At 37.0% G+C, this 15,272-nt stretch overlaps 1 protein-coding gene across 1 annotated transcript; it reads right to left on the bottom strand.

Moving 5' to 3' along the window:
• Positions 1–7,602: 7,602 nt before the first annotated feature.
• Positions 7,603–13,591, bottom strand: Inx2 (innexin 2). Its single transcript, XM_017167173.3, has 2 exons — positions 11,997–13,591; positions 7,603–8,991 (listed from the first exon to the last, which is right to left on the bottom strand). The coding sequence occupies exon 1, from the start codon at positions 13,133–13,135 to the stop codon at positions 12,041–12,043; it is 1,095 nt and encodes a 364-aa protein (XP_017022662.1). The 5' UTR covers positions 13,136–13,591; the 3' UTR covers positions 7,603–8,991; positions 11,997–12,040.
• Between the last annotated feature and the right edge of the window lie 1,681 nt (positions 13,592–15,272).

Below are 15,272 nucleotides of genomic sequence, written 5' to 3'. Positions count from 1 at the left end.
TCTAGTAAATGTGTCATATAATTAGACAATGTTGCTGCGTAAGTTGCTTGAGTAACTCATAATTTAGGACTTTTAAATATGGTTTTTATGGCTAAACTTCAACTAATACTTAAACTGAATTTATGGAGGAGGCTCCACTGTTTGCCCCGCCGCCTTGTTAACGCTGCGTACAGCTTTTAGTTGCGGCCAAGAACGGCAAGGCAACCGGTTTTCCCCTTGCCACGCCTCCTGACTCACAGCCGCCTCTCCTTTGGCTCCGCCACAATCCCTGGAGCTGCTGCAGCAGCCGGATTTGCAGCAGCAGCAGCAGCTTCTAGGCTTTTGGGAGCGGCGTGCCACGGTAGCCAACAAGCGCCACCAAAAACCGACAGCGACGACGACGACGGCCATGGCTAGACGTGTTGTATATATATAGATATGTATAACGATATATACATATATATATCTTACAGATATATATATATATATATATAAATGACCAAATTCGAACTCCAATCGAGCAAATAACTCAGCTTTTGCTGCAACACTCAAAGTCCAGTTCCAGCTTCGTTTTTTTCGGCTGCGAGAGAGTCATTTTTCAAGCGTGGGAAACGCTCGTTAAAAGCCGAGCAATCTCGCAGCAGGGTGTCCTCCAGCCCCATGCCCCCTCCCTACACCTCCATCCCAGTCCCCATTACATTTCCAATCCCAGGGAAAATGGCAAAACTGGCAGGGAGAGGCGTTTTTACAGCCCTCATTAGGGACCGAGGCCAGCGGCAGTTCGTTGCCTAAGTCTTTCGTTTTGTGAGCCCTCCTAGGGCTTCGCTTCTTTACACCCCCCATCCACCCACCACCACCCCCATCCTCTCCTTCAAAAAATGGAAATATCCGCCTGTAATTGATAGCACATTACATACAGCATTCTAGGGTAAATGTTTTCCAACTCATTTGCATTTCCCCAACGCTTGAGGGAAAACAATTTAAAATAAAACAATATATATATATATATGTAGTGAAGGGCATAGCGAGCATGATACAGACAATAAAAATACCCTGGAAAACCAAAATCAAATTTAAAATTGTTTAATTTGATTTTTTAATTTGAAATAATTTATAAATTTATGATTTTATGTTGGAAACCTAAACCCAATTATACCACAGAGAGGCTACATAAATTTCTAGAGATCTCAAAAAGGTATAAAAAAAATCTATAGATTTTCCTGTATTAAATAAAAATATTTAATTGATAAGTACAAAGTTTATCCAATCCAAACGTATATTTCCTTATTATCTTTCTCATTTCTTTTTTTTTTATTTTAAACTTTATTTAATAACAAACAAAAATATCCCCCATCTTAAAATCCATGGTATTAAGCTTGCAAGTATTTTATGGATTCCATGCGAGAAATGTTAATCGCACCTGGAATTGTTGCAGTTCATGAACAGATTTGTAGCACTTGGAATGGGGTTTTTAATGAACCCCAAGCGAGGTGTTGATGAAGCCCCATAAATTTCCACTTAAAGCGATAGTGCACGTGATTTCGTGCCCCTATATCGATATAAACGAACGAAATCCTGTTCTCGCTGCCATCTTTTTGCTCCAATAAAAGCGTTTAAATGGTCTTTCAGCTTCTGTTTGGCCATATTTCTTTAACCAGCTATGGTAATAACCAAGTACTATTTAAGAAACGGTTGAAAACGAACTATTAACATGCTGCTAAGTGATTTTTAGTGACTGCAAATGCAAATGACAGGCAAGTGCAGCTTGCATTTGATCTACTTTCGGCCTGAAGAAATATTTGAGCATCGTGTTCAAGAGTTTAGTTTGGTTTTTGAGGCAAATATGGAAATGCAAGTTGGTTAAAGCAATGATATTGTTATATTTATTTATTTATTATAGTCTTAATTCATATTCAAATTTTTGTACAAAGTTTGCAAAGCAGTGAAGCACTCATTTCCTACCCTATAAATTTTTTGATAAAGAATATATATGATTTATAAGGTCGAAAATGACGCCATTTTATATGATTTAAATTATAAAAGCTAAAAATTATAAATATATAAAAATCAGCAGCCTATTTAATTTAGCCTTATACCAGAAATTGTCCTTTTTGTCTTCTAGTTTAACTATTTCTCCTTGCTGAAATTACTGTTATTTTTTATCTTATAAAATAAACCTTTATTTAAACTTAATATTAGAAATAAAGAGCTCTTAAAACTAAAAAATATATATATTTTGTGTACTCACATTTGTATAAGTTCCTCCTCTGATTGATCAGTCTCCTTGATTTCTTTGTGATCTCAAAGCCTCTCCAGTGATATCTGATCGTTTCCTCTTTCTATTTCCCAAATAGCAAATAAACCCGTAGCACTAAGCTATAAAAGAGAGATAGGGTACACTGTAACACAGTAGCACAAAAAGTAGAAGCTCTTCTAGGATAGAGTAACCACTACCATACACCATACACCACACAACCACACCACCACACTGTCTTGCCACCCAACCTCAACATTCAGCTGTGTTACCTCTCAGAAAATGCTAGAACTAGTTGGGAATTATAGTGTCAAAAGAGTGGATTTTTGTTAAAATGAATTATTTATTTATTATTTTTTTAATTATTGATTTATTTTTTAAATTATTGATTTATTTATTTAATTATTTATTTTCTTTTAATTATTGTTTTTTTTAAATATCGATTTATTTTTAATTGTTTATTAATTTTTTAGCTATTGGTTTCTTTTTTATAGATTAATTTATTTAGTTATATATAAAATCTAACCCATAATTGCATTAATTGAAATGCTAGTTTTTAATAATTTGTTTAAAATTAAATAATTATTTATAAGAAAATTACTGGCAAATTGGAATAATATTTACCATGTAACAAATTAAAAAAAAGGGTAAATGTATGAAATATAAAATATATATTATAAATTATTCGAGACAAAAATATGATGAGAGTTATGCCTATATATATCTATATATAGTTCCGATAACTGACCAAGTGTGCCCCAGCTAAATGGAGCTAATGGAGCCCCGATCTGGCCTGCAAAGCGGACTCGAGTGAAAGACAAGCAACATGCATTTGTCATTAGCGGCAACAAGGTGGCCTGAGTCGCCAGTTGCTAGTTGCTAGCTGCTCCCAGGCCGAGGCAAATCGTGCAATTGCCATTGCAATTGCATTTCGCGTTCGATAATAATTTATGCAACTTGTCGTCGTCGTCGTCGTCGTTGCACTGGGCAAACACAAATGTTTGAACTTCGCTTGTTCAGCGCTTTGTTTGTTTGCTGCCTTGTCCGCCCTGTTTGCCCAGCTTTGATTGCTGTTTGCCCAACTTTGCGAAAGGTGTTGCCGCGTCAATTGGAGCGTCAGCCTCGGCGTCGTCGTCCCACATGATTTTGGATTTCGGAATAACAGATTTCGAAACCGCAAAACTAGAGCATTTTGCATAGAATGCGGCTCCGTCTGTCTGGCCAGCTAATTAGCAACGCTGATTGTCTTTGGCACAAAAAAAAAAAAAGGGTGGAGAGGGGGAGAGAGGGGGAAAATAGGAAAAACAGATCCAATGGGAAATTCTTCCCGTTAACCTAAATTTTAAAAATCCATAACTAAGCTAAAAATGCATTAAATTTAACTCGGAAAGCGGGTTTGTTTTAGTTTTCATAAGATTTATAAATATGCATACTAAATTTAAGTTTATTTTAAATTAAATTTTTGTACAAATTTTTGAACATTTTAACGATGTAACCGCTTATAAAATTTTTGAAAAAATTTATAAAAAATTTATTTGTCTGGGACTTGTCCAAATCGACTCTCCTGTTGATGCTGATTCAGAATATATATGATTTATGGGGTCGGAAATGCTTTCTTCACAGCATAAATACCCTTCAAAGCTATAAAAAACCCACAAGTAATACCTTAAAATTTCATAAATTCTTATAAAAATGAATATAAATGCATTTAAAAATTAAATTCTTATAAAAAATAAATACTTACATCCACAAATATTTACAATTAAATATAAAGCCCTGATTTTACCTTACAAATATATTTAAATTAAAAAAAAAACCCAAAGCAAACGACCATAAATTAATCATGAATTAGCACTGGTAACACCCTTTAGTTTTTAGAACTCAACAGTTGAGTCAATAAATTGAAATGTTTGCACCGGAAATGATTCAATAGACTAATATTTCGACTGTTTGCATTACATCTGAGAGTAGTTTGTGTACTTTATGACCAAATTGATTTATATTTACAAAAATGAAGGCTGGCATAGACGAAATAATTGCAGGGTATGAAATGAAGGTACTATATGATCATGCTGAGCAGAATTTTCTGTGTCACTGCTATTTGAGGCTCATTAAAAACGATTGAGACTTCCGCAATTCGATGGTTAAGAAGCATATAGCTTAAGTGCAGGCACCAGAAGCCAGAAACCAGAAGCAGACGCATCTGATTTCGCAAAAGCTTTACTCATTTTCCCTCAATTATATTGCCAAACACAAAAAGTGCGCCATAAACAAAAGAAGTCGCCACAACAATAAAAAAAAGAAATGAAAGCGAAAATTGATCAACATTTCGAGAAGGATTTGCTTACAAAGTCTCTGCCATTTGCGATAAACAAAACAAAAAATATACAAAATATATTAAGTATAAATTGCTTACGCATACAGAATTGTGATATGCTAATGCAAGAGTTTTCAACTGATATCAAAATGTGTATTTATATTTAATTAATCGATTTATAAGAGGTTAGAGGTCGTTTGATAGATTATAACAAAAAATATTTATATGCAGACAGGCGCCAAGATAAGCAAATAAAAACACTATCTTATCAAGGTAAAAATTCTTATATTAATTCATAACATTTTTATGGAAAAATTAAATTAATTTTAATTATATATTATATTTATTTATGATATATTTATTAATTATATATAAAGGTTACTCTCAAAGTTCCTATACCATTTTTCAAGCTTAAAAACAGACCAACTCTTATTGTTTTAAAACCAAAATTACATATAATTCCAGCTGGCACTTGTTTTGTGTCTTAAAAATGTCTGTTTTTGATCAAAATGGGCTTCATTACTCATTCTATATGGTACAATTATTTATGTTTATCACGGGAATACAGTCTAGTCACAAAGATATATACCTTTTATATGGAAAAGGCAACAAAAACAATGAAAAAAAAAAACGCATAACAATAAATCTGACGGCGAAACAACAGAGACCACAAACCCGTCAGCGGCAACTGGCATTTTGTTTAAATAAATAAATTGTATGGCGAGGCGAAAAATTTAGGGGCTTACGTGAAATGGTGGCTTACGTAAGCCGCCAGAGGTCGCCACTGGCAGTGATCATCACCCGGTGGGTGGTGGGTGATGGGTGGGCTTGTGGGTGTTGCTCGAATTCTAATTCCAATTCTTTTGTGGCAAAATTAAGCGAAATTCAGCCGACAATTGCAAGTGCAAGGTCGTCGGTGTGTGTTCCGTATTTAAGATAAATATACCCCCCATGATTGTTCAGTTTAGAGGGTGTCGGAGATATATACGGATAATTAGCTATATCTAACTGAATATTTAGAATTAATTTAATACAAATCCAGCGATTATTCCTAAAGGTATCAGCTTAAACTAGTTAAAATTAGAATTTAGTTTCTACAATCATTTAAATCCCATTTATTTCAACATTAAATTCAATATTAATATTTAAAAATAATACCCCAAACAATTTACTAAAATATAAAACCATTTCCATAGCTTATCAGATATACATATATAAATTATTTTAAAAATAATAACCATTTTAAGTGCCCTGCCAGACATAACAATTGAGTCTCTCCCAAGCTAATTTTTTAGCCCTGGAATGCATTTCAAATAATAAATTCAATTCAATAAAAAAAAAACACATATTAAATAAAGAACTTTGACATTTGCTTTGTATGCGAGAGTTCCTCGAACCCGTTTCCCATTTCCATTTCCATTTTCGCACTCGCGTTTTCGCTTTCCTTAGCTCTCCGCATGCCGTAATATTTGTTCACGTATTTATTGGGGCCAATTGCAGCGTTTAACTCAATTTGATATGCTAATTTGCTCAACATCTATCTTCTCGGCCGTCTATTGCCACACTTTCGATGTAAATGGAGACGACGGAGCGGAGCATTACTAGGCATTGCGACAATTTAAAGTTGGATATTGCAGTTAAATCAATCTAAAGATTAGCTAATATGGGGAATACTAATATATAAAATAAATATATTTAATATTTTATACACTTAAACATATCATAAACCTTAAGGATGTAAAGGGTTTCCCCTCAAGTTTTAATATTTTACTTGTACCATAAGATGCTAGAACTAGTTGGGAATTATAGTGCCAAGCGAGTGGAAATTTGTAAAATTATTTATTTATTTAATATATTTTTCTTTATTATTTTTTAAATAATTTATTTATTGTTTAATTTAAGGTGTAGTTTATAAATGTGAAAAATTTCAAAATACTTGACCAGATAAACTAAATATTATTTATTTTAAATTATTCATTTAATTAGAAATAAATCATATTTAGTTTATATATTTTTTTAACTAAATATTATTTATTTTAAATTAGTCATTTCATTAAAAATTAATAAATTAATCTTGCAAAATATTCTGCAAATTATCACATTTAAACAACTGAGAGGCACAGATTTTCCCTTAAATCATATTTAAAAGGAAATACATACTTTTACAATCAAAAAATGTAATATAAATTTAATAATGACTAAATTAATATATTTATGACTAAAAACTTCCCAGAATAATCATTACAAAGAAGTTACTATATGTAAATTAATAATGCTGCCAGCTCACTAGGGCCGGTTCTGCGGATCGATTGGCGCAAACAGACCCTTCGATACCAATAGTTGAGTAATACTTTCCGACTTTCAAGGGATTAATGTCGATTTGGCACGAGCGGAAACCCGATAGCAATAGGTATTCGTATTCGATATAAATATACATATATAAACAGGATGTGCAAGTGCAAATGAGGCGACACCTGTTGCACATCCACAACCGAAACGAACGAAAAGTGACTCAACTTGGGTTGTTTATTAATTCGGAAAAAGTCATTTTCACAGATCCCAGGTCTGTTTTTAAATTATGAAAATATATAATGGATTATGTGATATATTTTTCAAGAAAATGTCCCACGACTAGACCAGAGTTTCTGGGAACTAAGAAATATATAAACAAAGAACGAGGTGCCGGGGGATCAACGGGTCAAAGACCGAGTCTAAGTTTGTTCCAAAGTTTGCTCAAAGTAAACACGTTTCGGGAACTAAAAAAACTGAAAAAAACTGGTTGTAAATCGTAAACTATAGAGGGAAAACACACAGCACAGAGAACCTTTCAAGTGTCCCCCCCAGAACCACTCTGGGTGTAATTGCTCCGGGCCCCTTAGCCCACAAGATAAGATAGATTTGTCCATATGTTTGCTTTGATTTTCCTTGTTTTATTTTCTTGTTTATTTTCGCATGAAATGTGGCCGTGTGTGTGTGTGTGTGTGTGTGTGTGTGTGTGTGGTGTGCGTTGTGTGTGTGCTGGACACACAACAAATAATAAACCATAAAGAAATCATCATCATGTTTTGTGTGGGTTTTATTTTCGTTTAATGTAAGTATTTATAAGTATATGGAATTGAAATTGAAACTTAGCTTAGGGCTTGGCTCGCTAATCGTCTCGCGGAATAAACACGCAAAATTGTTACAAACATTTATTTGATTTTCCATTGCTTTTCCTCTTTAATTTTTATGTTTTTTTTAAATATTGCTTTTGAGTCTTTCATTTTTTGTTTGTTTGTTTGTTTGTTGTCTTTTCCACGCTTACACTTATCGCTAAATGTATACATATATATTTTTATTGTATTTAGATTTTTCTTTACAAAAATATATACGCCTATAAACATACATATATATATATAATATATATATATACATATATTTAAATTGATTTTCTCTTCTTTATCGATGAGTTCGTGTGTGTATGTGTGTGTGTGTATAAAAAAAAATTGCGCTAAACTAAATAAATGCTACCAAAGATATGAAAAAAAAAAATAAGGGAACTAAAGTACTAAAATTATCGTTTTTATTATTATTATTTGCTGGCGAAAATTGCTAAATTAAAAGTGTAAAAATTGAAATAAAGTATATATGTATTATATTTGCTGGCGTTCTTTTTTTTACTAAGTGTAAATTATTGTTTGTCGTTTTTTGTATTTTTTTTTGCATTTTTTTTCCTTGTTTCTTTAAATGTCTTAATCAATGATCACAACTCTTAGCATAAATATTACTCGCATGTGGCATTCATAAATATATATATGTATATATCTTTCTGTACGTCTGTATATTTATGTATAAATATATATGTGTGTAATTGCTCACTAAAAATATATATGGATGTGTGTGTGTGTATGTGTATTGTATAGATCTATCATAACTCGCACAAAAAAATATATAATATATACTCGTACATTTAGTGTTTTGACAAATGTCATTTCTCCTGTCTTTTAAAGGTTCCAAAAATGCTCTTCGAGATTGGCATGGCCTGGGATCGGTGGGATCAGGGAATTCTAGAATTGTTGAGTTGTTGAGTTTGTTCTTGATTATCCCTGATCCCGAGCGATCCATCCTTATAGCTTACATCTCTCTGGCTGCGGCTAGTATCTGTTATTGTTATTGTTATTGTTACTGTTATTGTTATGATTGTTGTAGTTTATTGTTGTAATTGTACGTGTCTTGTTGTTGGTTGTAAAAAACAGTACACACAAAACGGTTGTTGCTTGTTTTTTACCATGGAATTCGTTGATATGTGTTCATTAGCTCGTCATTAGCTCGAAAGGCCTCATCTACATTGTCGGCTTGGCTTCTGTTTTCCCCCCCTTCAGCTCCGATTTCCGATTTCCGATTACCCCAATTTTCCGACTGCATCTTATCATCGTCTTAACCCAATTTCGGCTGCATGAAACTGCAAAGAAAAATGGAGAAAGATGTTGGGTTTATCATAAAACAATGACTAGTTTTTATGGCTTGGGATTACACAATATATATATATATATCTTTTATCAGAACTATGCTGAAGGATGACACTGAGAATTAAAAAAAAATAAATAAAGATAAGATTGTGTATATATACTATATTCTTTTTGGTTTCCTTGACAGCTGTCTGTCTTTTTGGTGGGGATTCTGATATACACTACAAGTTCTGCCATATTTTTAATACCTTTTCTAAAATACCTTTTTAAAAACCTTTTCCCCATTATATTGCTTTGATTTATTAACATTTAAGTTTACAAATTTAAACTGGATCTTTTGAATTAATTTCACATTAATTTTATACGAAATATTAACCGCATAAATCAATTAGAGAATAAACCCTAATGGCCTGAGAATAACTAAACAATAACTTTTACCAAGATCTAGTGAAAATAATTGTTTACATTTTTCCGAACTTTCAACGTTTCTAGTTTTTCCAATTTGAGTTTCACTTTTGGACATTATTCTCCGGCTCGATTCTCAGCGCTGTGGCGCTAATTGAAAGCAATTAATGCAATTAAAAGCCTGGGAAATGAGTTGCCGACTTGGCGAATTAAGTGCGTGCATGGTGAAAATAACAAAATAAAGTACAAATAAAATGGAGAGCAATAGTTTTCGCGTGCCTGCCTATCGTTTCCATTCAAAATGTGGCATAGTAAGCCTAAGCCTCTGGCAAGTGGGTGGTGGGAAGTGGGCTTTTGGGTGTGACAGAGCGGTCCATTCATTCATTCATTTCATTGATACCTCAAATTGGCGGTCAGACGAAAACCACATGAGTGTACTTTGGGTATATAAAAAAAAAAAAACAACAAACAGTAGCTTATTTGTTGATTACAATCATCATCATCAGCAGGCATCAAAAGCTGCGGAGGAGGCCGCTTAAATTGTGTGCCAGCCAGCAGCCATTAATTGAAACTACGGTACGGTCCAGTAGAGATCCATATGGATCTTGTGATCTCTGATCTTGAGAGGTGAGGAGGCCATTTCGGGGTGGGTAGAGGGGGGTCTGTCTGTCCGATTCGGATTCGAAATGAGAATGAAAATGTAAATGGAATGAAAATGAAAATGTGTGCTAATTGCAACACTTTGTCACCAATCAACGGCAACAGCATCTGTGCCTGTTCATTTATCTGTATCTCGGCATCTCGTGGTATCTGTATCTTGGCACCTTATCAGGTCTGTTTCTGTTGCTGTTCCCCCTTGCATCTGGCTCTGGAAGCCCCCGCCCTCGATTAGATAAGTGCCCCAAACTGTCACGTAGTTGCCCAACTTCTAATTGGCATTGCATGTCCCGCGCCTCCCAGTGGAAAATGTCTGCACATTGGGCAACGCAACGCAATCCAAGTCGAGACGGGCCGAGCCCGGGGTAAAGTCAAGTCGACGCCACTCTCGACTTCATGCTGATTACGAGTCCGACCGACAGACGGAGCAGCGACGTTGAGAGGCTACGTTTCCTTATCTCCAAGTTCGGCAACGCCGCTGCTGTGCCCAAAAATAAAAAATAACCTAAACACACCGAAAGAAACCCAAAACGTGAATCCCAATTTCATGTTTAGCTAAATATTTAAAGGGGATTTTAAATGGTAACTGAGATAAATATTAAAATTAACCATTATGATAAAAACACAATTTAAGTGTAAATCATACTATATAAATATCAAATTTAAATTCTGTTATCAAGTTCATGAAATATATAGCATTGCACAGCATAGCTCTTAAGAATATCAAAATCTTGAGGCCGAGGCAATTTAAGAAAATCAGAGGCCATGGAAACGACTAATAAATGAGCTAACAAGCTTGGTTTTCTGATCAACACTGGCTGTTACAAATAGACTAACAAATACCCTGTAGTTTGCTATGATCAATGTAGAATTTTTAACCTAAAAACGAGCTCGCTATGTATTCTGTCAAAAAAGTTTAAATCACTTTAAAACATCTTTAATGAGAAATATTGATCACTCTACTTCTAGTGTTGGTAAAACCATTTTAAAATTATATCTAGACTGATTTTGAAAGGGATTTTTTTCTGTTTCTATCAAATAAAATCTATAAAATAATTATGCAATTAGTAAAGTTTATCTTATGAATTGTCCAAATATTTTATAACTTTTATTGGATTACTGACTTTGAATAGTTATTTTTATGGTATACCAAAATCAGTATTGAAAAGTGCTATAAAAACCCGAATTCAGTGTTGACCAGTAACATTCCGCTCAATAATCAGAACCTAAATCTTGCATATTTTAATGATCACTTCCACCCACGATCACTATAATGGAAACTATCATAGGTATTTGGTACAAAATGGTCGTGGAAGGTAAACAACCGCTTATGGGGAATTTCAGAGGGCATCAAGTAGAGAAATGCCAAGCTAAAAGAAGTCTGAAAGAATCTTTAGCTTCTTTTTTTGTTTCTTTTTCTTCTTCTTTTGCCCTGCTGGCAACAGTCTCCAACTAACTGCTGGTCAAACTGGTTTGCCCCCTCTCCCTCGTGCTCTATGCGATTGAGCAGGATGGAGCTATCGCTGGCTGTTGCGCATGCGCAGCTGCCATCTCGCTTGCACCGAAGCCGGTTACAGCTCTTTTTTATGCTGCTAGCGTTACGCTTAAATGAGCGCGTAAGACCAGAAGAACTCTCTCTCTCTCTCTCTCTCTCTCTTTCGTTTTCTCCCTCTCTTTGCTCTCTCAGTGAAAAGTATTTCTTTGTTGTGTCGGAAAAACATAAATTTTACAATCATTAAGATCTTGGGATATTCTTTTTATACGAAAAACTGCTTACAAAAGTTGAAAAGCTATTAAAGATGTCTTTTTTCGATATGTTGTAGGTATTACATCGATAAATATCGATACATATATGTGTGTTTCTGATACTAATCGGGTTTCTTATCAAGGGGAGGGTATATAATTATATTTTTGACTTGATATCTTTGATACTTACTGGCACTTGGGCTCGGGCTTGCGCTCAGGACTCCGGACTCCGGCTCAGGCGTCGAAGGGCCGCTTGTTGTCGTCGCCGCCCATCTCGCGGGACAGATCGGCAATGACCTCCTTGTAGATGAGCGGATCGATGTTCTTGCCCAGCTGGTAGAGCAGGAACCAATCGCCGATGTTGCACTTGTTGGCCACAAGCTCCACCTCCTCGCTCTCGGCCAGGCGGGAGCGGGCGCGGAGCAGCAGGTGACGCAGTTTGGGACCCGCCACCACGGCGATCCGGTAGATCAGCGAGATGCCAGACAGAATGCTCAGGATGATGAACCAGAACCAAAGGAACACGTAGATCTTCTCATTGACAATATTCAGCGGCAGCACGCACAGTCCGTCGAACTTCTGCACATTGCCGGAGGGACCGTATTTGTGGAAGGTACACTTGGTCACTTTGGGAAACACTCGGGCCATCGGATCGATGCGCTCGTCCGGCTCCATCTCGGTGAACTTGAGCACATCGCTGCCGTACGTGCTGAACTCACCGTCCAGGAAGAAGTCCACAAAGTAGATCTGCCCGATGACATTCAAAAAGTTGAGGGCTTCGCAGACGAAGAAACGGAAGGCGTAGAAATTGTGCCGGTTCAGGTTGCCAATGAAGTAGTCGACAAGGATCTTCTTGCGATCATTTTTGCACTCCTCGTTCACAATGGGGCTGTTGAGGTCCATGACCAGCATCTTGAGGCGACCGCCCTCCCAGGACTTCCACAGGTAGCGCGGCACATAGAAGAGGATGGCCTGGAAGAAGAGGACGAAGCACACCCACTGGTAGTACTTGTGGTACTTCACCTCATCCTCGCCCTCCACATGCGAGCCCACGCCCGGCTGCACAACATCCCGACCTGTGATACCGGTCAAACGCTCCGGCACGGTAAATGTGGAGTAGATCCAACAGTAGGTGTCCATAACGCCCAGCGGAATCTCGTCCACGATGCAATCAATCGGATCACCGATATACTGGCGCGAGGTGACCAGGAGCGAGAAGGCGATCAGGATGATCACCGTGGCCTTGTAGTGCATGCGAAACACATTGTTGTCGATGCACACCTGGTCGATCTTCAGCAGGCCCTTGACGGACCCGAAAACATCAAACATCTTGGCGGCGTCTCTGGCCTACGGCTTGGACTTGGACTGGTTACACCACACGGGAATGGGGATGGTGGACACTGTTGCAGGTGCTTTGCTCTGCTCTAAGCTGGCTAAGCTGTCGTCGTGGTTTCTGGCGGTGTTTCGGTGCTGGCTGGCTGGCTGGCTGGGCAGTGCTCACACGTTGTCCACCATTACTCTTCAGTTTCTGTTTCAGGAATGCACACGAAAAAAATAGTAGTAACTGCGGGCGCAGCGATCGCAGAGAACAGAGATCGAGATCACCAGGGAGCTTTCGGCTGCCTTCGTTACGTTTGCCTCGGATTCGAGTCGGATTCGGATTCAGTTTTCGCGCTCTCAACGCGGACAGAGAGAGAGTGAGTGAGTGGATACCACGACGGTTACGGTTACCCAGGTAGCTGTTTCCGTCGCAGCGGCACTGAGCGCTTCGGATAGAAAACTATAACTGTTCGGCTTTTCGCTGAGCCCAGGCGTTTGGCTCCGTTAAACGGCGTCGCGAGCGAGAGAGAGCCGGAGCGTCGGAGAGACGGAGCGCTGGAGAGCAGCTCTCCCACGCCATTATCGCGCTCTCTCTGTCGCTCGCAGGTAAACTTAAACTCCACCACATGGGGTGGATCTTGTTATGCCCAGTTCTCATTGAGTGCAAGGGTAGTCTGACTCGGTGTCATCCTAGTATACATATAAATGTTGATTTTTATTTATTTTTCTAAGAATCTAAGTAAAGTAAGTACTTCTTCCTGCCTCATGACGAATTATATTTTTATATTTTTCATTTATATGCTATGTTTTATATTATTATTTTTATATTTTTTAATATCAGCAGCTGAGTAACCCCACCTATTACTTTATTTAACTCAAAGTATGGTATCTTATAGTCGAGCTTACTTATTTGTTATTTGAGTGACGCTCTCTCACACGGCCTCTCTTTTTCCTCTCCCTCTCTTTCTCAGTAAATGAAGCTGCGTATTTTCCAAAAGGGTAACAAATCCAGCTCCCGGAGAGCGAAAGAGAAACAAAGACTCACTCATGACTCAGAGATGGCACTCAAGCTGCTGCAGGAAAGAACAAATAATAAATAAAAAAAAAAAAACCTAAAGGAAGCAGACCGAACTTAATTACTCACATTTTATTGTTTTATTAGGATTATGTTTAGGCGATTGTTCAGTTCAAAGCCGTTGCACCGATTTCTTTGCAACTGCTGCAATTGCAAAGGGTTTCGTGCAAACAAATCAAGGTTTCATCCAATATCTGGCAGCCTTAGTCGGAATTAACCCTCAATTTTCAAAACAGATAAATTGAGGGTATGTTCTATTTGAGCAGAGGAATTTATAAAGCGGCAGTGGTATTTAATTAGAATTATATAAATATTTAAAATTAGATTAGATTATTATTTGCTATTTTACGAACTGCAAAAAAATCACATTAAAAGCTATTTGGGAAACAAATTTTCATTTAAAACTTTTCAGTAAAATTGTCAACCTTCTAGGGTTAAGTTTCTTTTATGCTGTGGCTTATTCATCAGCCGAAGATTTATGATTTAATTCCATCTGGCAACGCCAACGACCAATGCACTTAGCCCCCTCCCTTCCCACACACCCCCTCCATAAGGCAGCAAGAAAACCTCGAACTTTTAACTCATCATCTGCCATATTGAAACTCCATTTGTGTATGTGTATGTGTGTGTGTGTGAGCGAAGTGCGGAGGCGACAAGTTCTTGGAACCCGTTGTCAATTGAGTTGGTTGTGGATGCTGGAGTGGTTTTTGTTTAGCTGGGGAGCTGCTGCTCCATCACCAACACAGGCAACGGAGACAAAGACACAACAACAGAGCCAAGGAGGGAGAGAGCCAGAGCTAGAGCGAGAGAGAGTAGAAGAGCGCCACAAAGGAGATGTATGAGAAATGCTGGAATCATGGCTTTCACTGCATTTCTATACCTGCACATTCACACACACATAGACATTAACTTGATAATTTTCAAAACAATTACCAGAATTTACCTGACTTCCAGGTACCAAAAAGAGTGGAAAAACACATTTAGCGGATTTTTCGTGCCCTTCCAGGGAGAGAGTGAGGTGTCCCTCAACCTCAACTACCTGTTACACTCGTTCTTCCTTCTTTCCAACGC

The sequence above is a fragment of the Drosophila kikkawai genome, chromosome X, assembly GCF_030179895.1.
Source record: "Drosophila kikkawai strain 14028-0561.14 chromosome X, DkikHiC1v2, whole genome shotgun sequence".
NCBI lineage: Eukaryota > Metazoa > Arthropoda > Insecta > Diptera > Drosophilidae > Drosophila > Drosophila kikkawai.
This window is presented reverse-complemented; position numbering and strand designations above follow the sequence as displayed.

Bases quoted from the DNA above. Each gene is read 5' to 3' on its own strand.
- Inx2 (XM_017167173.3), bottom strand. From the start codon at position 13,135: ATGTTTGATGTTTTCGGGTCCGTCAAGGGCCTGCTGAAGATCGACCAG.